Source organism: Mus caroli, unplaced genomic scaffold, assembly GCF_978045245.1.
Source record: "Mus caroli unplaced genomic scaffold, Mus_caroli_1 scaffold_11, whole genome shotgun sequence".
NCBI lineage: Eukaryota > Metazoa > Chordata > Mammalia > Rodentia > Muridae > Mus > Mus caroli.
The window spans coordinates 29,008,928-29,035,484 of NW_028227266.1; the positions used below are offsets into that span (position 1 = coordinate 29,008,928).

The window sequence follows — 26,557 nt, forward strand, 5'->3', positions numbered from 1 at the left end:
CCCTTCCTCGGTTTCCCTGACTATTCTGTATAACTTGGCTTTCAGGTCTGTCTCAATGACTCAACTAAAAGTATTTTTATGTTCCCTGTGTTTTAATTGATATTTTTAATTAGCATATAAAGTGTTAACTTCACTAAGTATTTTCAAACATCAATTGTTTGTGATGGCTTTCCTCCCTTCCTCCATCTCTGCCTTCCCTTGCACTCCTCACCTCATCCTTCCTGCCCCTTCAACATCCCTGCCTCCTCTCATAGGCCTTTTAGGTTTCATTACTTACACCCACCTCACAGCCACCACATGGACATGCAAGTAGCTCAGCTTGTCACTTCAACCTGATATGAATTAACTGGTCCATTTGCTGTTGCTAACATGAACAAAACTAAAAGCTTGGCTCTCTTCTCTCTGGAAGGGACCTGAATTTGGCTTGCCTAGAAGGTTCTGTGATGTTAAATCTACTGAGTTACTTCCATTTTGAAGTGTATGGCTGATTACTATCATCAGGTACTCTGCAACTGTGCCTGCAGTAGATTGCCTGATGAAAAACAGGTGATGTCAGAGCCCAGGGTGCACACGTTGTCCCACGGGGGGCGGGGACTGGGTGGTGCTGGCCGAGAGGACAGGTTGTCAGTTCGTTATTCGTATGACTCATGCAAAGATTGCTGATAACCAATTTAAACAATACTCTGCTGCTCAGGAGACATTGATTTCCACAATGGTGATTGGTGAGGAAAGAGGAAGGTGGTGGAACTTAAAAGAAAAAGAACCCAAGGGACGTGCCCCAGATGGGCAGGGAGGGGCACCCAGGGGAATGTGGCCCAGCATCTCTCACTCCCAAACTCGGTTCCTTTAGAGAACAGCACCCACCCACCCCCAATTTTCACCATTAGTTTCATGTGTGTAGAGCCTTACAGAAAGTTTAGAATTACTCTATTTATTTGACTTTCACTCTCCTTCAGTTTTAACTTCTGTCTGCAGCCGTCTTCACTACACTCACCTCTGAACTTTTTTTTTTTGGGGGGGGGGACTTATCTCAAACTAAATAACCGAATCATTCTGCATACCCTTGCTACTTCCTGGGCCCATCTCTCTCCACTTACAGAACAAATCCCACTAGAAGCAGAAGTTACGTTTTATTTTCATCCCTGCATTGCCCAGGACAGGCTAGGGTGGCTAGCGGAGGAACAGCGATGTTTGGTTTGGATGTGAAGTGTGTCTATGGCATCCTCCCTAATATAAACCATTCAGAGGTGGCACTTCAAGAACGTGACTACACTATGAGAGCTCTGGTGTCACAACAGAGAGGCCACTGGGAGATGGGAACCAGTGGAAGGCAGCATGCTTCGAAATGACCTGGCCTGTCCCCAGCCCTGCCATGGGTCCCTGAGATCAGACTTCCTGGGAGGGGAGCTTTTCCTGGTGCTCACCAAGTTTAAAGACTCCTGCATTCAAGGACTCAGGCACAGAAACATCTGTCTTTTTTATGACTATTGCCAGTGGGTACTTAGCTATTGCTAGGAGGAGAACAGAGTTCTTTGGATGGGCCAGAGGTGGTGTTGAGAAGGCTTGTATGTTTTCCTCTTTGATTTCTAAAGAAACTGGTTAAGAAATGAGGTCAACCAGAGAGCCTAAGCAACAAGGAAGACTTCAGTGGAAGATGTAAGGATCTCCCCCAGGGAAGGGCAAGTAAAATAGATTTCACAGGTTAACTACAAATGGGTAGGGTTGGGAACAGGCAGGATCAGATGGGGGAAGGAAGGAGAAAACACCAGGAGAAATGGCTGGAATTGAGGGACATTTCAGGAGTGAAGTGGAAATCTAGTGCAATGGAAATTCTATGGCATCTATGACAGTAACCTTAGCAGAGGCTCCTAGTAGTGGGGATACAGGACCTACTCTGGTCATCTTCTATAACTAGGCAAGGCTTCAAGTGGAGGGATTAAGACACCAACCTGTTCACAAAACCTGCAGGTTGTCCTGCCTAAAGAGTGTGCCGGGACTGGGAGTCCGGCACAATCCTCATCAAAAAGACCAGAGAGACTTCATCCAGCTACTGATGGGGGCAGATGCAAAGTACCACAGCCAAACATTAGGCAGAGCTTAGGGAGTCCTGCAGAGGAGGAAGAAAGATGAGAGGAACCAGAGGGGTCAGGGACACCACAAAAACAGGGCCCATAGAATCAACTGACCCGGAATTTGCAGAGAGCCTGTAGGGGTTTGACCTAGGTCCTCAACATACATATTAAAGATGCATAGCTTGGTGCTCTTGAGGGGACCCTAACAATGGGAGCGAAGACTGCACCTGACTCTTTTGCCTACTTGTGGAACTGTTTTCCTCCTACTGGTTTGCCCTTTTGCCTTGACGTGACGGTATATATACCTGGTCTTACTGTAGTTTGTTTGGTTGATGTCCCTGGGAGAGCTGCTCTTCTCTGAAGAGCAGGTCGGGATGGGGAGTGGATCTGGGGGAGAGGGGAAATGTACAGGCAAGGGGGAAAGTGGTTGGGGGAGGAGAAGGAGGGGAAATTTTGGTCTGGTTGTAATATATGAGAAAAGACTATAAATAAATAAATATATATATACATATATACATACATATACATATATATGTATGTGTGTGTGTGTATGTGTGTGTGTGTGTGTGTGTATTAAATGAGGTCAAGTTTAAACAGCCTCCCTCCCCAGCCAGCACCTCAGAAGACCTTCCTGTCTTGAAGCCCAAACTACCAGAGATCCTTCCTGCCTCCCAACAGCCACAGACTGGAGATTCTTCCCTTTAGAATGGGCCCAGAATTACACTCCTTGCCCTTTCTTACCATCTTCTTCCATTTCATCCTGCGATTCTGATACCAAGTCTTCACTTGCAGCTGAGTGAGTCCCAGAGACTGGGCCAAGTCCAACCTGAAAGGCATGAGACACAAAAGAAGGGTGAGGAAGAGGGGAGTGAGTGAGAGGTGGGGACATGCTGGCTCGCACCTGGCACTTGCTACTAAATCTCAGGCTGCCGCCATTCACCCAGACCATCGCCAAGAGGAAGCATGTCTCCCTTCTGAGAACCTTCTGTGTAGGACTGGAAAACAGAAATAGTGGCCACACGTGAGAACATGGAGAGAGTCCTCATCCCAGATTCATTCTCTCTCTGAAATGAACCTGAACATCCAAGCCTTTGATCTTCACCCTTGTACTCTATAAAATGTATGTTCCAATCTCAAAAACCAGAAATAAGTAAAGCTACACTTCTATGGGAATTCCACTCATCACTCCAGATTCACTCTGGTAGCTGAGCCTCCCAGATCCCATCATTCCTTGGGCTCAGCAGTCACCCCCAATGGACCATGTTGTCATCTGTCTCCGGAAAACATGTTACTTCTGCCACCCCTGCTCAAGACCTAGTCTTTCACTTAATGGTCACAAACCTACCTACTCCATTACTAAATCCCCAAGCAGGGCTCAGAAAGATTTTTGCATAGGCATGTGTATATGGTTAGCTGCATGCATGTTTGTGTGTGTTCTGTGTGGAGAAAACCAAGGTTGATAACAAGTGTTATCATCTGTTACATCCTACATTATTTATTGAGAGAGGGTATCCTGGTGAACCCAGAGTTCCACCATAGTCCTGGGTATCCCCCGTTTTTGCCTGCTAAGTGCTGGGATTACAGGCAGCAGCCATGCCTGCCCAATTTTCATGAGGGTTCTGGGAATCTGAACTTCAGACCTCACACTCTTGAAGCAAGTGACTCGTGCTTAGACATCCCTCCAACCCCAGAAATCTACTGTAGCTGCCCTAAGTTTGTACAGTGATTGGAATGTGCAGCCATAAAGAGTCTGATGAAGTGTTAAATCCATAGTCCTTCCTTCTTTCTATGCTCACTGTATTTCTACTTTTTCTCTATAGCCGTCTGAAAAGCACTGAGGTCGGAACCATTCGTACAGGGAGAAGTAATTCTAGCAACACAGCAACCATTTGCAGAGCATGCCAGCATCCCAGGCACACACTAAGACCCTACCCAGTGGTATCTTTCCACCATACCAAACTTGGTAGAATTATTCCCATTTTACAGATATAAGATTGAAGGCTTAGAGAGAGATTAGAATTTCTCAAGGATATGGCCAAACTCTTCCTAACACTTGCTTTTCTATTAAATAAAGTCTCTTGGAACGCAGACAAGTTTATTTGCTTTCATTGCTCGTGGCTACCTCTGTGCTACATCAGCAGACGTGAGTAGATGGGGAAAGACTATGCGGTGCAAAGAGCCTGAAATAAACACTCTTCTGGCTCTATTTTTGCTGACTCCTGGATCCTGGAGCAAGAACAAAATCCGCCCTTGACTGACTTGTATGCCACCTTCTGTGTGAGGTCCCACCTCACGACACTTCTCCACAAAGCTGAATCGTGGAGGGGAAACAGAGATACTACAGCCTGAGTGAGGACCCAACACCCCAAGTGGGACACAGAATAGTAAGGGGAAGTTAGTCAGGTCTCTACCCTTAGTTCTCGAGGCTGCAGCCAGGGACATATATGGTTACCTGGGTACCGCCTGGGGGGGAATGAGATCCGAGAAAACATGAGCTGCCTGCCTGCAACCTCCCTTGAGCTCCAACCCTGCTCAGTGAAGCAGTTCAGACTTGTACATCAGCTTGAGCCATGGCCACCAGTGCTTGAAGGTCACCAGGTTTCTGAGAGCTGCCGCTTGCAGATCTAGGGCCCACTATTTCTTGCAAGCCTGCACAGGCTCAACCCTAAGCCACAGGCAGTCCAGGTGTGGCAGGCAGTCCAGGTGCGATGCCTCGGCTGCAGCCTTCTCCACCTAAGGAGAGCTAGCATTGGCACAAACACTGCCATTGACCCTGGTGTCAGCCAACTCTTGGTGTTTACGTACCCAGCTGCCCATGACTCCCGCTCTCATTGGGGTACATTAATGAAGCCTCTAGAATCTGCCTTGAAAGGACTGTTGAGCCTGTCTTAAAGCTACATTCACGTATTCGTGGTCATCCCTGTCGAGGGGCTACTGGCGGCTAAACATTTTATTGGAAGTGATTAACTGACAGAAGCAATAAACACCCAATGCCAACAGCACTTAGCTCTTCTCTTTAATGAAGCACTATGCCCTAGGGAGTCATTCATTATGAACCGAGCGATCCAGTGTGATCCTACAATTCTGGTCCCAGAGCTGGGATGGACGAGGCAGAGTGAGCGTTGCTTCAAACATTCACACTGTGGTTCCATTTGGGCAGATGGGTCTGTGAGTTCTGGGTTCTGGTGGTGCTAAGGGTCCCTTCAGACTCCTGCAGGGTTTTCCTGAGCCTGGTTCACCCGAGGCCATCAGGTGCATTAGTCAGTAGAAGGTTCACAGTTCTACCACAGCATTAGCAAATGCTGTTAGCTCACTTGGGAAAAATGCATCCTTGACTCACTCCGGCTGCCGAAAAATCTCACTGTCATCAGCTCTCTCTCATTACCTGCCACCGTTACAAATTCTCACTTCCCTGCATATTCACTTGGAACTGAGTCGCCTAGGAAACCGGGGAAACAAACACAGAGGAGGAGGAGGGCAGGAGCTGTGGGAGGAGGGAGTGCTCATGGCTTTGGTCACGTAGGGAGGTAGGGAACATGGGAGAGGGTGGACTGGGGCGTCAGCTTCAATGCCAGCCAGATGGAGTCCTCCTCCCTGCGCAAGTGAATCAGTTATGTGTGGGTCACCTGAGAGATGCCTGGGCAAGTATCAGGAAGCCCCAATAGATTTATTAAGAACTAATCTCTCTCTCTCTCTCTCTCTCTCTCTCTCTCTCTCTCTCTCTCTCTCAGAAATAAGCCTAACTTTTAACCATACATTCTGAAACCTCTTAGATACACAAAAGTATGACTAAGAATGATGGCTGCTCCATCTGGCTACACAAGTCCATGAAACTTAGTTACCTGCAACCTGTGGATCACATGTATTAATTCCCAACTCACAGACCCATCTGCCCAAATGGAACCACAGTGTGAATGTTTGAAGCAACGCTCACTCTGCCTCGTCCATCCCAGCCTGTCTCCAGCCGTTCAGCTTCCATGAAGAGCATCCTTGTTCCCTAAGGGCCTGACTCATTCAGGAACCTCCGGACACTCAACTCTTGCCCTTCTTCCTCATCCAGGGTCGGTTCTTCCTATTCCATTTCCATTTTAGAACATCCCTGCTCGCCTCTCTATTCCCCACAGCCAACCCTAGATTCTTCCATGGCTGGCTTCACTTGCCTATAATCCATCAGTTGCAGTGCTACTGAAGCTGTGATTCCAAAATGGATCTTATGGACCAGTGACTGCCTCGGCAGCAAGACCCTGGTCCTCAGTCAGGCATGTAAGGTTCTTCCCACCCCCATCCACACCCTAAGTAGAAATAGCCATACGTGTAGTTCCATCAACAAGTGAGACAAGAGTCTGTGCCTTTCAGGGATGTCCCCTCTATGTAGTATGCTCTCTCTTCCGGAAGCAAAAGTCTTCTTAAAGGCTTTCCTGCCATGCTCAGCAATGTCTTTCCGTTTCTATGGCAACATGATGGCACCACTGCTGGCTCACTCTCCCTACCCCCACACCCATGATGTCCTTTAAAGCAGGGCTCTGTTTTACTACAGAGTATTCTCTGTCACCCTGTCACTTTGGAGCACCCGAGAGGTCCTCAGCAAGCAGCTGACTTGTGGAGCAGCTAGACAAGTTCTCCCTGAGAGGAGGAAGAGGAACCGTGGAGATTGTGCTTTCACTTCCTGTTTGTTTCCTAAGCGACTACTAAATAGCTTCAGCCATTCAATTGCAGGTGTTTACTGTTCCCTTTCATAGGACTGGGGTCAACCTAATCAGGACAAAGCACTTAGCAATAATAATAACAATAATAATTGTAAAGATCTGGAAAAGTTTTCCAATAAGTAGGCTCATCTCTGGGCTCAGCCACCCTCAGGGTAAGATAAAGGAACAGACCTATTTTGTAATTAAGACACTAAATTAAAGACAGAGGACCTCTAGAGAAACAATCACTCCAACCATGAATTACAAAGGGTTAAAGAGGAGACTTCCCTCCAGTTTTTAAGTGATCTCTGCCAAGTGGCTCTGCTTTAATCCTGGTCAAATTCACTAAGGTCTCAGAAACCTCCTGACCTAGATCAATCCAGGCCTTTCTGGCCAGAGCCAGGCCACCATACAAGTCAGCCAGGTATTCAACAGGACAAGGAAAGGCTAAAACCACAGGTCTAGACCCACTGCGTGCTATGCTAAATGACTGGGGCTTTAAGAACCAAGCCTGCTTCCAGACAGAGAATGTGAGTTGCCTTTGCTTGGTATTCCGGAAGAGGTTTATCAGAAACACAGACGAGATGGAGGAGAGAGCATCCATTCAGGCACTATGGACTGATGGGATAGATTCAGGTGGGCTTCCTCTTCTAACACAAAGTTGACAGGACTTCAGCAAAGGAATAAAATCTGGACCAGAGTGTAACCCAGCACTGCACGTGCTCTTTGCGAATCCACAGCCCATAGAGCACAGAACTCTTCTCACGGTGGTGCCTACAGAGAGCGCTACGGTGCTCACCTGTCTGGGGTAGACAAATACTTCTGCTTCTGGAATTTCTTCTCTAGGCCCATGAGCTGCAGCTCGGTGAAGATGGTGCGACTTCTGCGTGGTTTCTTCTGCCTGGGCGTGGGTTGTTCTGTCTCTGACTCGCTGCTGGCTAATGCCTCACCACCAGGAGTCTCAGCAGCAGCAGCTGCAGCCTCCGCGGCGGCGACTGGATGGCGAGTTAACACTGGGGTGAGTCCCGAGCCAGTGGGAACCAGGTGGGAGATGACCGTGGGCTGCCGGGTGATCACAGACAGGAGAGGATATGCCCGTAGGGAAGGGGAGCCTGGGAAGCAAACAAGAGTCAAGTCACTGCACGGTCCGGAGAGACCAGGGACAGGAGCCCAAAGAGAACCCCTTGCTAAGACGGGAATGAATGCAGGGCCTCTTGCACATCAGAAGGAGCAAACAAAATCCAGAAAAAGTGACTCAGGATCCTGAACTGCAGGGTGAGCTGGTTACACGAAGCCTAGCTCCAGCTTGGGCATGAGGCCATTTGTACCCCACTTAGCCGAAATGGCTTCTTGTAAGTCTCCCCATTTAAGTAACTCCCCTTACCACTGTGAATGCCTAAATTCTGGATTCAGTGAACAGCAGTCAAGAAAGGCTAGAACCATGAACATCTGAATTCCAATAACAGATCTGTAACATGCAAATTTCCTTCTTATAACTATGAAAATCACAGACTCAACATCTCTATGCCTTAACTCATCAGGATGTTCAGAGAAGGAGGATGCTTAATGATTATCCCAGTTGACTCCCTCATTTCAGAGAAGCTAGTCCCAGGAAAGTTAAATGACTTGCCTAATACAACATAACCAGGAAAAGCAAATTGAGGGGTCAAAACCACAATCTTCTGGCTTAACGTCCAGGGCTCTTAGCACTGGGTCATGAGTCACACGTTTACGAGGGAAGGACAAACAGATGTTTAATTCACATAAAAACCTGGCTCAATTATGACTAGTTACCTGCCAGAAGCACTGTTTAAAGAGGGTTCTCAGGCTGGGTTGGAGCTTTCTGAGGTTGATTAATAATGTCTGCCATGGGCAGTTTGTAGGGTGCACCGGGTTCAGGAACATATAAATGGTTTTTACTCTGCTTCTTAGGAGTGTTAAAGCAAAAGTGCTTTTGCAGCTAACAATCCAAGTCTATAAGTGCACATTTTAAAAGACCACTGTCTGTTACTGTTTATAGGTTGAGGTTTAAAGTGTCTCTGTCTCTCTGGTCTCAGTTTTTTCATCTAGATAATAAGACTAGCTAACTTCTCAGAACTCTTCAAATTCTGACATACTGATGCTACAGCAAAGTACCTCTCGGCCCACATTCGACAGCTGATGAAACCAGAGAACGCTGGGGGCTGCCCTTTGAACCTCATTGCATGGCCTGCCAGCAGCCACAAAGGCAGAGCAAGCAAGAGCCAACCAACATTCACACTCGTCCTGGGCTGAAACCAACTACATCATAGAAGCCCCCAGGTGCTGCTTGTGAACCCAACTCTCATCTGGCTTGGCATTGCTCTTTGTATTCATTCCTGTGCCTGTGTTCTGGATGCCAGGCCGAGTCATTAAAACAGATAACTGTTCCTGTTCTTTGAGAACACTCTAGCGAGGCCCAGTAGAAACCACAAAGTTGTTAAGAAATAATAAGTCACCGAGTGCAACAACTTCTAGGAAACCTAAAGCCAACTCTAACACTTGAGGGTTTGTGTTGTGTATTCATTTTAAGAAAAAAAATAATAATCTGGACTGGTCCAATGGCTCAGGGGTTAAGCGCACTTCTGCTCTTTTGGGGGGCCTGAGTTTGGTTCCCAGCGCCTGTCACATCCTCCTGTATATGTTGTTCTGGCAAAGATGTGGGGGGAGATAGGAACTCATCTACTGTTGCTGGCAATATAAAAAGATTTTTAAAAAATAGAAGAAAAAGCATTTTACATGCCCATCGTCAACACGTGCCAAGTCGCTGACAGAAATTCCAAGATGAGTTCTACCGTCCATGTGCAGAGAGATTTGTGTGTCACGACACCCACTGCGGTCTTGTTCACAGTAGTGGAAAGGGGACACAATCTACATACTTATTAACACAGCAATGAGCTATATCTGCAGTGTGGTCTAGCGATATAATCTGATAAATACACAGATGAATGGATCAACTAACTATCCAAATATATAGTGAGAAAAACACAGTATGAGACTTGTGTAGTCAGAAAAGCTGTGTGACCATGTTTACAAATGCTTTTTTTTTTTTTTTTAGAAATCCAAAACACTATTTACTTCACGAAGAAAAATAACAACCTCTAGGGAAAGGCAGAAGTAAAACAGAATAGAAATGGATCTACTGGTGTTGATCTCTGAGCACGGACTACGGGCCACGTGCTCTGGAAGCTTGGGTTACAAGCAAGTTCGACCTTCATTGACGCTCATGTTTCAGTAGAGGAGGTAAGTCATATAGTGACAGGCAGTGGTGAGCTCTCCAGAGAAAGCTAGGGCAAAGAGAGAAGGTAGAGCAGGTGTGGGGAGACCTCTGAGGAAAGGTGGTCTTTCAGAGGATAAGTGAATCTCAGTGTGCTAGTCTCAAAAAAACGCAGGGCTGCTGAGCAACTGGAGGCCCAGAGCCAGCATGTGCAATCCCTTTCAGGGCAACAAGCTTTGACTCAAAGACTAGTAAATGCCTGAGGTGAGAAGGGCAGAAATGTTCAGAGAGACCTGCTGGGGTCAGGTCGTAAAGAGATGTCATTCAAATGATGAAAAGCCATCTATGAGATTCTGCTGGTCAGGGGCAAGATCTAGTTATTAATGACCACACTGCAGATATAACCCAGCTCATTGCCGTGTTAATAAGTATGTAGATTGTGTCCCCTTTCCACTACTGTGAACAAGACCGCAGTGGGTGTGGTGACGCACAAATTTCTGTGCACATCGACGGTCGAACTCATCTTGGAATTTCTGTCAGCGACTTGGCACATGTTGATGGTGGGCATGTAAAATGCTTTGTCTTCTATTATTTTTATGGCCACGGTGGAGAACAGCCTCAGAATCAGGTGGGGAGAGTACAAAGCCAGTGAGGAGTAGAGGCCAAACTCCAGGCCCTAGAGACAACATCTGTGACCTCGGTGCTATCATATTCTGGGTATATTTCATTGATAAGGCGAAAAGGACTGATAGACAGTTCCAGAGCAAGGGTGAGTGGGAAAAACCAAGACTGCTGTGGTAGACAAATAGCTGTTAGACATCTCTGATGTGTTGAGGTGGCAGCTCAGTAACCTAGACTGAGGTTCAGGGGAGCAAGAGACTGGAGGAGCTTTGACTCATCCAGTGTATGTGGCATTTTAAGCTATGAGCTGAATGAGGTCACCCAGCGAGTGAGTGGAAGAGAGAAAAGATGGAAGGACTGAGCCTGGGGCATACCAACATGTGAGGTCATGAGGAGGGAGAGATGCCAGCCCCAGACAGCAAGGAAAGGACAAAGAAATAGAAGTCAGCATCCCCTGGAGCTCCAGTACCTAAGACAATACTTCTGTGCTCTGTGCAGTCTGCCACATGCTTGTGTTATTTTTGTAAGTTGGAAAAGGAAGAATTTAGCTAAATGAGCCTTAAGTTCCATTCTCATTCCAAAGTTCTGATTTTTTTTCAGTCTTTTTTGAGCTTCTAAAAAGCCGGGCAAAGGAAACTGATGGGTAAACTATGTTTAGTTTTGAGATATTGTTGGAAAGCAAACTGTGGGTGCTCTCTTAGGTAAAGGGGACTCTTTTCATCACAGCCAGGGTCTGCAGAACTCCTTCTCTTTATGCTGGAAGATATTTGAGTTTATATTCTAGGTTAAGACACATTCTTTCCTTCAGAATAAATGTCACTAAATGTGGAGAAATGAGAGGGCTTTATACAAGTGAAAGAGAAAACTGGAAAGTCTTAGGTTAATTTTTTTAAAAGAACTATGCTTACTTAAAAGTTTTCTTGAAATAGATCATAGATCCCAATGTAAACTCATAGAGTCTCGTGGCTTTGTTTAGGCTGAGAATTCTTAGTAGCAGCACCAAAAATACAATGCAGTTTTAAAATGGAAAAAAGAAAAAAGAAAGAAAAGATGATCCTTGTCAAGCTTAAATCTTTCATATAGAGCATGTCTTTTCATATGTGGAATCTAGATTTATATTTGTGTACATACACCTGTGTGCATGTGCCTGTGAGCATGCTCAAGTGTGTGCTCCTGTGCACGGAGGAGATGGAAGGAGAGAGAGGAAAAAAGTGACACAAGAGATCTTAAGGGATTGGGAGATGGTGAGTGGGACATATACCAAGGGATGGTACAAATGAAATGGGGGAGGGGAGGCAAGGGGGTTGAGGAAGGGAAGGCAAGAGGAATGGGGGAGGGGAGGCAAAGGGGAGGGGGAGGGGAGGCAAGTGGGTTGAGGGAGGGAAGACAAGGGGGTTGGGGGAGGCAAGGGGGATGGGGAGGAGATGGGAAAAGGGAGGCAAAGGGAATGGGGCATGGGGTACAAAAGGAATGGGGGAGGGGAGGCAAAAGGGAGGGGGAGGGGAGGCAAAGGGGATGGGAAGGGGAGACAATGGGGTCAGGGGGAGGGCAATGGAGGAGTGAGCAGACTAGGAAGTATAATGATGTATAAACATTCCACACTGTTGTGGGAAAGGCCATGCTATAGACTGGGAGGGGGATTCACATCTAACAATGGATAAATGATTTGTATGTAGAGAATACTAAAGATTTCAACTTTAAAATTTATAAAAATGATCAAAAGTAGGCAAGGAGTGTGGTACATATCTGTAATCCCAACACTGGGGAGGTCGAGGCCAGAGGGTGGCTACTTGGAGGCCAGTCTGGGCTAGATAGTGACATCTTCTCATACATTTTTTAAAGACGAAGAATTGAAATTTTATATAAAAAAACTTCATCAAGACATCATCAAAGATGATTAAAATAATGGATTAGTCCCTGTGAAGATTAAAAAAATAAGACCTGGGATTCCACCATACAGGGATAGGAATATCCACAGTGCTTTGTAAGCTGGCAGGGAAGAGGAGGGGCTGGAATTCTTACGCTTGTCTTCATTGGAATAAGACTGGCAGTTTCTCATAAAGTTAAATATATAGACACTGTATGACCCAGCAAAGCAAGTTCCTAGGTGTTGATCCAAGAGAGAAGAGCACACAAACCTACAAGCCAATGCTTAGGGTAGCTTCTTAGTAACTGGAAACAATCCACGCATCCCTTAGCTACAGAGGGACAAAGGACGTAGTGTTTACGGTGAATACTCCACACTCTCAGAAATCAAAAGAGAAGAGTTCTGATGCACACAGCACAGGGAAACCTCAAGTGCATTGTTCTTAGTCAAACGGAATGCTGCCTGGTGACGTCACTTTCCTGACATCCTAGAGGAGACATAACTACAGGTGGAGAAGACACTGCCAGAGAGTGGGCACTGGGTGAAGCTGACTATGGAGAGAACACAGCTCCAGGGAACTGAAGGGGACTGAGACTGTTCTGTACCCCAAATCCAACAGTCATTATGCAGCTTTTCATTTTTATTAAGACTCACATCCTTAGCCAGTCCATGGTGGCGTACACCTTTAATCCTAGCACTTGAGAGACAGAGGCAGGCGGATTCTGAGTTCGAAGCCAGCCTGGTCTACAGAGTGAGTTCCAGGACAGTCAGGGCTACAGAGAAACCCTGTCTCGAAAAACCAAAACAAACAAACAAACAAAAGACTCACACCCTTATATATAACAAATGAAATTTTACTGAATGTAAAGAAAAAAAATTAAAAGAAATGGAAAACAGGTTGAGTTTTTGTTTTGGTTTTCTTTTAGGCCACTTTCACTTCCATATTTTTATATTCTCAAGTATCACAGACCTGTACATAGGTTCTTCCTACCCCAGGCTCTGGGAAATTGAGTCAGGGGCCTAATGTACGAGGCAAGCACTCTGTCACTAACTTACAGGCCTATCTCATAATAAGTTTTCATTTGGGCTGGAGAGATGGCTCAGCTGTTAAAGGCTAGTCTCAAAACCAAAAATATAAACGTTTGTTTATTTGGTTGTTGTAGAGTTGGGTTTCTGGTTTGTTTGTTTGTTTGTTTGAAGATAGGGCCTCTTATCTCCCAGGCAAGTGTCAGACTCTCTGTGTAGCTGAAGATGACCTTGAACTTCTCACCCCCCCCCCCCCCCCGCCTCCACCTCCCAAGGCTTGGGATTATGGGAGTGAACCACCCTACCTGGCTGTTATAAGTATCTTAAGCATTTTGTTTTTATTACCAAATGAGCACACATATTTTTAAAAAGAAATGCAAAGCGATTCAGGAGTATATGAGGCAGGAGACACCTCTTCACTGTTTTTTAACACCAAGTCCCTAAGATAAATGCAGAAGTGCTCTTGTGCACATGCAAACACAATGTGCACCAAGTCTAGTCACTCTGAAAAGCCAGGCTTTTCAGAGAGGTGTCAGTTTATTTTTTTGTCTAAGTGCATAACCAACAATTCTAACTCCATCATATGGGCTATTCGATGATAGTTTTAAATGCCAGGTTTAAGATTTAGTAAATCGCCAAAGAGAGAAGTGGGGAACCTTTGTTCATCAGAATTCTGGGAGCCTACAAGGGAATTCCCACCCCCAGCAGCCTGAGACTTACTTCCTAGAAAAGCGGGCAGACTGGGAAAGAAATTACCCTTCCCAAGGTGACCTCTACAGAGGGGTCACACACAGAATACAAGATGAGAGAGGAAAGAAGGGAAGGCTATGATGGGATAAGACTGGGGGACGTGCTTTAGAGGGTTGGGAGTCTGTAACTTTGATGAGAATAGAAGCTATAAAAAGAGTAATTCTGGAAGGATGTTGACTAAAAGGTATATTATATTATATTATATTATATTATATTATATTATATTATATTATATTACATTACTCCATGGAAAGTTTGGATAAGATCTTCCCATCCAAGACATTTTTTTTAAGACAAGGTCTCTTGCTATGTAGCCTACGTTAGCTACAAACCTAAGGTCCTCCTGCTTTAACCTTCCAAGCACTGAGACTACACTATGTCTGGCTCAATGACAAGCCAAAACAAAACGAAACGAAACAAAACAAAACAAAAAAGATTTCTATTGTCTTTGACTGTAATTCTACACATACAGTGGGCTACAAAGGGCCCTGGAGGTGGTTGGTTAATAGTTCATGTATGCCTGCCTGCTTCTGAAGTCTGCTCTACTAGGTTCATTTCACTTTAACTATTTCTAGATGTGGTGGCACACTCCCAGCATTCCAGAAACAGAGGCAGATTGATCTCTATGGGTTCAAGGCCAGTCTCTTCTACATATCAAGTCCTGGGCCAGTGAAGACTATAGAAAGAGACAATAAATCTACTTTAACAACTATGGATCCTTTAAGACCTGTTGTTATCAAATAGAACAAGACCCGCCTTTTCTTTTCACAAAATTTCCTGACATTTGTCTAATTGAACTTTATAATCAATTTGTTGGCCTGTTTTAAGAAACAACACACCCCACCATACAAACAAAAATGAAGAAGTAAATACAACTGATACCTTGGTAAAAATTGTGCTAACCTCATAGATTAATCTAGGGAAAAAGAACTCTTCTGATGATCTTACCCAATGGTTTACGGAGATTTGTGCACTTTGCTTAATGAAGACTAAACCCAGTGAAACATTTTAAATGCTCTGTCTATCTATCTATATATCTATCTACCCTTCCCTCCCCAACTCTCTCTCTCTCTCTTCATTCCTCCTTCCCTCCAACCCTCTGGTGGGACATTTTTATGGCACATCAGAACCACCACAGTCTACCGTATGATGAATCTTAACTGAATATTCTAATGCAAATTCAGTGACAAAAATTACATCCGGGTACCACCTGAGAGCACGTCTACGTTGGGGACATACACAAATGGAAGACGACCACCAAGGTAAATACAGTTGCAGTGAGACTTAGAGACCTGGGTATTTGATGTGTATCTTTAAGGTTAGAAACATGGCTGGGCTAAGAGGTAATATATGTGCAGCGAAACCCTGAGTCTCCCAACACGCACAGAAAACTGAGACAAAATATGCTCAAGTCAGCTGCTTCTGTCTTTTCTTATACGCCCTGATTTTCATCAAAATAGCTCTGCTCAGAGCTTTACTTTCACCAACCAGTTGCGTAAACATTTCATATTCCCATCAAAGCACCGAAATGGATTAGTCATATGCCTACAAGTTATTTAAAAATCGGGGGTATTTACAAATTAATGCATAATTCTTAGAAATTATCACTAAGAATGTTGACTAAAGGCAGCTGCTGACCCAGCCTGGATCATTCACTTGTACTTGTAAAACTCAGGCAGTTATCTGCCCAGGAGGGAGTGGCCACTGTAATAAACCAGTCACCCTAATTAAACAAACACGTTTTTAGTTGACAAATGGAGTGTAAGCGTGACTACACTGGGTGCGTTTTCTAATGGTTGTTTTTCTTCAGCTTATACGGGTTTCGCATAGGATGAATAGCACATTGACTGTGTATCCTATATCTAGAAAGGCTTCCCTTGACAAATGTTTGGTCTTTCAGAGACTCTGCCCTTGGATTCTAAAACTTGAGTGGTTGACTCCCACCACAAAATGTCCCCAGAGTTTGAGGGGATGAGTTAAAAAGAGGAGTCAGAACTCTAGATTCATGGATTCTTGGGTTCAATATGGAGTTGGAAATATTTTTTTTTACATTTTATTGATTCTTTGTGAATTCACCCCAACCCCATTCATCTCCCTGTGCCTTCATATCTGCCCCTGCCCTTGTCACCTCCCCTCCCCAAAAGAAAACAAAAAACTAAAATAAAAAAGGAACAAATAAACAAAAATCTCACTATGGACGCTACACATGTCACAGTGTGTCACACAGTATGTCCCCTAGTCTCCAAACAGCTTTCCTTGCAAATACTCATTGCAATCGCTCATTGGTCTGCTTCGAGGCCTCTGACTTCTGCCACGATGTCAATGCTGGATCCTTATGGGGCTCCTCTCAGATATCCTGCTGTTTTCCTGTGTCATGGAGATCCTACAACTTTGGATCTGTAGGAACAGCACCTTTACATGCTCCAGCAGTTCATAGATTGAGTTGATGTTGGCTTCAACTATCAAGGAGAAAGTATGCCATTTTATATGGAGAATCTGTTCATCCATGTGTTTGCATATCCACCAGAGCAGGGTGACCTAGAACCTATGCCCTTGATTACTGAAAGACGTCAGTACTCTAAGATTCCACACTGTACATGAGCTCACATGCCAGGGTCAAGCATGGACACCATCCAGTGCTGCCAATTGCTGTCACATCTTACCTGCAGCCATGGCTGTACTTGAACTCCAGGGCAGAAACCTCAGACAACAGTACCTGCTTCTACAAATCTCCTGTGGGCTTTTCTTCATTTCTTCAGCGTACCAGTTCCCAAACTGCCTCTCCACACCCACATTTCTGGCTGACACAAGCAAGGGCCAAAGGTCAGAATGAGTAAGAATCTCTAAGTTGCTGATTGACTCATTTATGGTCCAGGAATGTGTGACCTATATATGTGTAGAATGCTTCAGAGCGACCCAAGTAGCACACACAAACACAAGGAGACAGATGTATTCAGGCAGCCTGAAAGTGACTTGGTGGAACATGTGGGAAGCAATAGCTGAGTTCCCCTTCTGAGTTCCCTGAAAGGGAAGGGAGTTCATATAATCACTCACAACAAATAATTACAAGCGGCTTTCATTTCTCTCAACTAGCCAGTAAATTTGGAGGCAAAGGGAGATGGGGGTTGGGGCTCCCCCTCTGACTCAGAGTGATCTGTAACAGATAGATGCTAAATATGCCTTTTGTAATATCATCATCTATAAAGTCAAATAAATAATAGTTCTTCCCCTGTGTGACTGTAAGAGTTAAATGAATTAAAATATGGGAAGCACCCATGGGTATAAGAAGCACCCACAAGTACCAGAAGCACTCATGGGTACTGAGTTGCTCTTAGCCCACTTTGTTTCATCCCTCTACTTAGATACTTGTGATTGAGCCACACTGAAGGGGAGAGGGGTTGGGGTTTTTTTGTTTGGTTGGTTTTTTGTTTTGTATGTATGTATGTATGTATGTATGTATGTATGTATTTATTGAGCGAGCAGGCTTAAATTTGGCTTGGTGTTATAGGCCTGTAGTCCCAGCTAGTCAGGAGACTGAGACAGAAGGATTGCAGGTTTAAGGCCTGACTATTCTGGGAAGTATTGAAACATAGCTGTTAACTGTCATGGAGAGATGTGGAGATAGCTCAGTGGTAGAGCACTTGCTTAGTACACATGAGGTCCTGGGTTCAAACCTCCAGTTATCAAAAACAAGAAACGAAAAAGCAAACCTACATGCAAACAACATGCACATCCCCATGACCTCTGTGCAGTCATATACAATGCAAAAATCAGCAACCCAGAGACAGCCAGTTTCTCTTTGCATCACAAAAGACTTCAAAGGCCCTTGCAGCCATGTTGTGGGACTGACTACAACCACAGAGGAAAAAAAATCAATGTAAACTGGCCAGAAATTCTCTTAAACCCTCCAGAATCCAGGAACATATGATTTTACTAATCTGTAAGGGAAAAAAAAACAAATCTAGCGATGTAACTCAACAGCAAAAATACCTGCTTAGTGTGCAAGAAGTCCTGGATTTCATCCCCTGCATATCTCACACACACACAGAGCATATGTGCACACACCTCACATGCATACACATACATACACACACTCACATGTACACACATCCACTCTCGTACATATTTGCACACACACAGCACAGGTACACACAGAGAGTGCACACACACACAGCATGCATGCATGCATATATACACACACACACTTCATCAATCAGCTTGAACATCTCAACACATAGCCCTTGTCAGGACAATGGAAAAGGAAAGATAAATTTCAGGGCACAACAGACAAAACCAAAGTCAATTTTTATGAAGTTCAGGAAAACAGTTACAGGGTGGTTTAAATTACTTTGTGCAGAGTGAACTAAGGATAAGCAAGGACTGGATGTAAAGTCCAGCGGCTGTCAACTTTGAATGAAGTGACATAAGGAGGAAAAAGAACCTGAGGAGGCTCTGGTTGGCCCTTTAAGGCTCCAACAGGATTGGATTTTCCTGCAGGGCACAGTGAATGAAATAGGTCATTTCCCAGGTCACAACTTTATGTGGCTAAAGAAGAGAAGCTTTGTTGAGAAGTCAACTCAAAAGCCAACAAAATGTCTTACCTGTTGACTCCCTCATTAAAAGGGGGGGTGGTGCTGGCATTTAGTGAGGTGAGTGTAGATGAGTTTGAAACACGGAAGACATTTATTTTAAAAGATCCACATGAAACAGCCATGACGTAGACTCTAGAATAATCATCTATGTGGACGTAAAGCAAGTGGGCAAACAAGCGAACTGAAGAAGGTTCATAAAGGTTCCCAACAAAAGGCAGGAGGTGGGGTGGGGAGGAGATGTCAAGGAGATGTGGGAAACTGAAGGAAGCCAGGGAGGTGAGCACAGACACAGAGCAACCCCGGGAGGCTGGTTGCATCACCACCAGATTCGTTATGCACACAAGCTCAGTCTTGTCAATTCGACCTGCAATATTACCAGATCTGTAGATACCCACAGAATATCGGGCTGAGCTGAGATCAATCAAGATAGCCAAGAGGATAGATTTCTGGACCTTTCTAGGCTGCTAAAATGCAGATTGTCCCACCCCACCTTCAACAGTCCTCAGCTCCCTCTGCCAAGAACACCCTGGAAACAGCCTGGTCTTTCTTCTCCCTCCCAGCCGTCCTACAGTCTTCCATACAGCCAGCCACACCTGCTCCCATCCTCTCCTCACAAGCCAGCATTGACAGAGCGCTGCCCAGAACAGCTGTTGTTTATTACAAAGACAGAGTTAACCGCTCCTCCCTTCATGTACTCACACCTTTTGTTCACGTCCTTATTCACCCTTACTTAATTCAAACCTTAAATTACAAGGTAATTTATTTACCCATCTGCTTCTCAGCAACTTGCCAATTTTTTATCAGAAGACAAGATCAAAAAGACTATCTTCGTAGAACCTGGACCTCCACTGAACATATTTTACCAGAATCAAGAGATTTAGACCAGAGAAAATCATTCTAACCCACTAAGTTCTGTGGCTTTAGTCAAATCCAACTTCACAGCTTCTATTTTCTCTGTTTTAAATGGCGATAACACTTTTCTGCAAGTATGCCATAGGACATTGGATAATAAGCATCAATGAATAATTGATAAATAAAATTCAATGAAGAATTATTCCAAAAAGGTTCTCATTTTTTTTCAAACACCCATTAGCAGGCAGGCCCAGATGAAGTTCCTATTGCCCAGATGCCTGTATTCACTAGGAAGTAATCCTGCTTTTTTGTACTCTAGTCCCTCTTCCATGTCTCCTGTTCCCTGGTTTCTAGTTAGGGTCTGGGGTCTGCGGGGGCAGCACCTGTACGGTTTCTAGAAGAAAGCCTATAGTTCGTCAGCATCAAAGCATGCTGGAGAACGACCCACGCAAACACAGGAGGACAGGGGGCAGATTCTCCCTCAAGAACAGATCTAATTGAGGTTTGAAAGGTACAGCTGTCTGAGATGTCATCACAAATAGCAAATAGCTAAGAAGGAACAAGTAGAAATTTAAGTTATGCTCACATAAAAACATAAAACTTTGCCAAATGCCATTAAGAAACTTCAAAGGGAAAATAAATGCACATAGAGAAAACAAGAGAAAGGGTGTTTATGTCTTACTGAAGCATGGTCCAAAGGATGTCTCATGCTGAAATTGGTTCCTCAGAGCGAGGGCAAGGGGAAGTACTTTGGGTCATGAAGGCAAAGTCACTAAGCCAGGTTGCTCTCTTGTTTGGTAAGAGTCCAAAAAGATAGTTAAGGTCATAACAGTCCCCTTGGTTGTGACAAGTGGCACTATGACATTTCCATCTGGATATTTTGATGTCCTACACCCAGTCCTATGATTTCTGTGGGTAGGGTTCCTCTCATGTGCCATGTTAAAAGTTAAGCAGATACTGTGGTCAAGACCAAAAAAAAAAAAAAAAAAAGTTGCAAAACACCTCAAGTGTGAGAGGAGGAAGAAAAGGGAGTCCTGTGTAATGGCAGTATCTTTTTAAAATTTATTTTAACTTTTATTTACATGTATGCACACATATGTGGGCGACCACAGCACTCAGTAGAGGGTATAGGATCCCCTGCAGCTAGAGTTATGGGAACTTGTTAGCTGTCCAGTGTGCATGCTGGGAACTGAACTTGGATCCTCTGTGTGAACCACAGCACTCTTAACCATGGAGCCATCTCTCCAGACCCATCTGACAGGATCTTATTAAAGAGCATGAAATTGTCCTCTCCCTTTCTCTCTTACTTAAGCAAGGGGCACCCCAACTGTGAGAAATGTGTGTCACATAGCAATACTTCCTCATGTTTGAGGCCTACTCTTGACAGTGTACATCATGCTAAGACAATAACAATATATTGTTACATCAGCATGAACAGCAGTTGTGCAGAGCATGGTATCCAAACAAGACCAAATACAGCCACTCCCTTCCACAAAATGGCTTTGGGTTTACCCTACACTGAACCAAATTTTGTATGTTAAGATTCATCTCTGCCTGTAGCAACTCTATTCAGTTTTTTCAGCCTTCTCTTTCTCTGAATTTTATCTTTCTCTGAATTGTCTTCATCTGTAAATAGGGAGGTAGATAATTTTTTGGCCTTTTTCGTACCAAAATGTGATAGTTTTATCAGTAGGCCATGCTGAGAAACAATAGTCTTTCTATATTTCTCAGTCTGATTTGAAGTCTTTGCTTTATAAATGTATCTGCTTTTATGTTAGACTTCTCATAGAATATCAACCAAACAAACACTAGCTGTTAGACAACCAAAGAGCATGAATATTAATACACGCAAATCAACTTTTCCAGATCTACTTGGTTCACAGGAAGTAGGTGATAAGCTATTTACTTATCTGATATCCCCATAGGTGATCCTGATTAGCTACTAGAGGCAAATGACTCTATCTGCATAATTCTCGACTTGCACAATTAAGACTTTGGGACTCTGTGATTTATACCTAATGACACACTGGAAACAAAGCATGAGGTTATTGTTTCCTAAACCATCCTTTGATGGATAAGGCAGCAAGCCCTGAACAGAGCCTTATAGACAGCCCATGTCTGAACGTGGGGACCAGAGCTCAGACCTCTGGTCTTCTCACCAGATTGCTTTTGCAGACAAGGGCCACCAAGCACTAAGTACTGCAGCCCCTTATTCTGCTTCAGGTAGTCTATTTATCAGAAGCTTGTGTGCTAGGGTGTCATAGCTAACAAACATGTATGGGTTTCTAAAAGATAAAGGGGCCCAAAGTAGAGAAGTTCTTCCCTGTTCAGGAGAGCTATGGCACTCAGGTTCCAATTCGGGTAAAAATAGGACAGATAGCTGTGTTTCTGATGAAACAGCTTGGGTTGGAGTAATATGACATTCTGAAATCCAGCTAACACAGAAATAATGACCCCCCCACCACACTTCCAAATCCAGAGACACACATATGGGTGATAAACTCAGATTTGCAGCCAAATACTCTGATACGTTCTCATTTCCGCTGAGGTATTTGCCCGCTGACCATGTGAGAATGTGTGTTGCTTGAGGTTTCCTTTAATAAGTCAGATCTACTTCTTAAACCAGTAATGATCCACTAAGGGCTTCAGAAAGGCTAGTTCACAGACTAGAGCCAAAAAGAGTGTAATCTCCAAGCCTGACTTGGGATTGTAGGCTCAAAAATTGTTTTCCCAACAGAAAAGGAGTAAGATTAATAAACAGTGGGGCTGGAGAGATGCCTCAGCAGTTAAGAGCACTGGCTGTTCTCCCAAAGGACCTGGGTTGGATTCCAAGCACCCACGTGGTAGTTACAACCATCTGTATCAGTTCCAGGGGATCTGATACCCTCTTCAGGAGTCTATGGGCCCCAGGCATACACATGATGCACAAACATGCACAGACAAAACACCCATACACATACAATTAAAAACAAATCTTTAAAAAGAAATAAATAAATCACAGTGAAAAATTTTGCCACGACAATTTCAGAGCATGTGTTTTAGCTAGACATACATAATATATACCCACAATCCAGCACTCAGGAATCTGAGGCAGAGTATCACAAATTTAAGCCCAGCCTGTCTAAACAAGAGACTGTTTTGATTTAAATATATGGATATAATATAAATAAATATATTATATAATTATTCTACATTATATATATATATATATATATATATATATATATATATATATATAAAATTTTGGATGTCTTCTGTCTTCTTAGTAAAAATGTGTGTTAGAATAAAGTTCTGAATTCTGTCATAAAAAGAACACTATTCAGATGATAATTTGGTAAATTTACTTCAGAGGTACTATTGTATCTGTGTTACAGTTAAGGGGGTAAATTTGATTAAGAAAAATCCACACAGGAAAGAGCACCACCAATGTAAATCATTGCTATCATCCGTCAGGGACCTGTGTATAAGCACAGTTCTCCCCAAGAACCACCCTTCCTGCTGTTGGCATCAGAGAACCTGATTCCTACCAAACATAACGAATACATAGACTCATCCCGACAAGAATACACTCATTTCTGCAATTGCAATGAGCATAGAGAAGAGGATTTTTAAAGGGAAAAAAAACCTCTTTCCTGAGCCCCAACAGGAGAGAGTTTAAGTGCAGGCACTACAGGTTGTACACCCTTAAACCAAGCCACCATTTTCAGGTTTTTCATCCACACTCACTGGGCCTTTGAGGACAGAGCCTGCCTTCTGTCATTGCACATCTAAGAGCAGGAATGGAAAGTTATCCCAAGGGGTGTCCTTCTCTGTCCTGGGAAGCAGAGATGAGAGGGAGTTGGGGCAGAGCGGGATTTCCCTTTCATTGAACTTTGCCCATATTTTACATCCCATGACTCGCTGAAGGGCTGGCAGAGGCAAGCGTACCACAGCACCCCCTAAGATGAAAGCAAACAGGATAGATGCTCTCTGAGGGTATTCCAAAGGTCTCCAACAAATGATCTCAAATAGCAGATGGAGTATATCGCACCGAAATCCAGGTAGATACTGCCCATCCCTGAGGAGAGGAAGAACCAGTTGGTCTCTTACATTTTTATGCCTATAATGAAGTTAGTAAAGGTTGGACTTGCCAACATGGTAATTAAACAGAAACTGCCACTGTCAACTTGTTGGCCCACCCACTCACTGGTTTGGACTTAGATCTGGTCAGAGTTCAAAAGGGAAACAAGCAGCCCCAAGTGTTGAGAGACCACACGATTTCTTAACATTCTGAACCGATGAGGCGCTATGCAATTCTTGGTTTGAACATCCTTGGGGCATCACAGACAAAGGGAATCCGCCAGAGATGCGAAGCTAAGTCACTGCCAAGAACTGCTGAGAAAGTTTCTATCGGAAGAGCCAGTCGCCTTGTTAATGTCTCCATACTCAGGTCCTGATCCTCCTCCTCCTCCTCCTCCTCCTCCTCCTCCTCCTCCTCCTCCTCCTCCTCACCATGGGAGTATCGCTCCTCTTTCTTAACTATCCCACTTCCATCCCAAACCATACCCTACTCTCTTGATATCCACCCCAAATGTCACCTGTGGGTGAAAAAGACCCAGGTTCAGAAATACCAAATGCTGTAAGATGCAATCATGGGTCTCAAGGGTCAGAATACAGAGGCTGAAAAAGTTCCATTCAGACGTATCCTAAGATCCAGTCCCAGCTATGCAACTATCTGAAGATTAGGTGTGAAGGCCCAGTATTTCCAGAGCTTATGTGGAAAGAACCCACTCACCCAACGAATCTTTCCTGTGAGAGACAAAGGTAGACAGTGGAGCAGATTTATAATCCCCACCTCTGAAACTAGGTGAGTCTTTCTGGGATGGACATGAGGAGCCTAAGATGGAACATAAAACCCAGCCCATGTCAGACCCAACAAAAAGACATAGAAATAGCACCATTCCTGAGGCTGAAGTCACAACTAACTTTGCAAATACCCAGGGACATCCAGGACTTCAGGAGAAGACTCAGCATAGAATTGTAACACTATTTTTTTTCTTCTGGTGAAGAGGCTCAAAGAAAAAGTGGAGGGGAAGAGATCATTCTGAAAAGGAAGCTCTTTTAAAATTAATTTAACAGACACATAAAACCATCCATATTTATGTACATACCATTTTATGATTCCCTGCGTGTATAAATATATTACACATACATTGTGTAATACTCAGATCAGAGTAAACCTGTCTTATCTCCTCAAACATTTATTGTTTCCTTATGGTAAAAATATTGGAGATTCTTCTTTTAGCTTTTTGAAATATATATCTACCCTATCACTATCTATTGTGTGCCTTCCATGTAATGGTACAGCAGTTTTTCGCCTGTCTTAGTGCTACGCATAATCAACTTCTCCTCACCTCGCCCCCTATTCTCCCAGCCTCTGCCAAATACCATGCTGTTCTCCACACAGAAACAAACAAAACAGAAGAAAACAAAATTGAAGTCCATTTGTTGGAGAGGCTTTTGTGGCAAAAGCAGGTAGGAGTCTGTGAGTTCAAAGCCAGCCTGATCTACACAGAGACTTCAGGGACATCTGGGACTACACAGAGACCCTGTCTCAAAATACAAAAAAAAAATAGGGGGAACATGTGTACTCTTGTATTCATTGTAATGTGCTTCACAATAGCTGGAAAATAGAAAATATCCATCAACTGACTGGTAAATGGATGAAAAAATGTGGAATGTGTATATAGTAGAATGTCATTCAGCCATAAGAAGAGAGGGTAACTAGTGGGTAGCACAATGGTAAAGTGTTGCCCGGCATGTGCACGGATCTGGGTTTGCTCCCCAGCGCCACAAGAGAAAACAATGAATAAAATCCTATCATTTGCAACAACACAGATATAAACTTATTTGGTAAGAGTCTTGTCTAAACACTTCGTGTGCACTAAAGGATGTGCTCTCCTCTCAGCGAGTAATTCTTTTAACGCTTTAGGCCTGAAAAGAAGCCACAGGTTTCTAGACCTCAGTGCTTTGGAAACAGTGAACAAGCACCTGATTTTCCTGGGAACAAAGAAGAGGTTCAAACGGGCTAACAGAACAGAGATCCTTGCTTCTCTGAGTCTCTAACCAGCTACAGGAGAGCAAGCTTGCTGCCTGAGAGAGTTCAGAAGGATCCTTCCCATGAGTCCCTGCAGGCTTTGCTGTAGAGGCAGGAGAAAGCCTTTCCTGATGCTTTTGAGCTTGGGGGGGGGGGGTAAATCGCCCAGAAGAGAACAGCTGGCCAGGCAGAGCCCACATAACACGGTCAGAGAAGACATCAAAGAGGCTGTCCTATTAGGCAATAGGCATAGGCTTAAAACTCATCATTATCATCAATAGCACCATCAAACCGTCTATTAAGAACCTAATTATGGGGCCTATCACTGGGAGTGAACTGAGGAAGTTCCACAGTATCGAAGCCACAGTTACTCACAAAGCTTATAATGGGAAGGGGGACTTAGGGGGCCATCTTCTGTTTAAACGACAGACAACTAAATAAAAACAAACGAAAGTTAGATCAAAATTGAAAACAGCAGTATTAAGTGACGGTATGAGTACCAGTTATCATGAGATGCTTAACGCCTGGAGCCAAAAAGGACAATGAGCTCATTCATACAGTAATTGCTATCTCATTATTTGGGAGTGTTGTTGACAGTGCTATTGTTCACTTTAATTATTTTTGGCCTAAACTCTTTAGCCCTTATGAAAATCATTAGTAAGAATGCATTTGAATTTCTCACACCTAGCCCAGGTAGCCTATCCACATAGCTTGGATAGGAGTAATCAAGGCCCAGGGTCTTTCTCAAGCTAACACATGACTAGAGTCACAGCAGAGGTAT

General features: G+C 44.1%; 1 protein-coding gene across 1 annotated transcript in view; it reads right to left on the reverse strand.

The window, feature by feature from the left end:
* The window catches only part of Barx2 (BARX homeobox 2), a 66,936-nt gene that overhangs the window by 5,725 nt on the left and 34,654 nt on the right, over positions 1 to 26,557 (reverse strand). Inside the window, exons 2-3 of the mRNA XM_021173165.2 lie at positions 7,557 to 7,869; positions 2,814 to 2,898 (exon numbers count right to left, since the gene is read on the reverse strand). Of these exons, the coding sequence (XP_021028824.1) occupies positions 2,814 to 2,898; positions 7,557 to 7,869 (398 nt within the window). The remainder of the gene's footprint in view (positions 1 to 2,813; positions 2,899 to 7,556; positions 7,870 to 26,557) is intronic.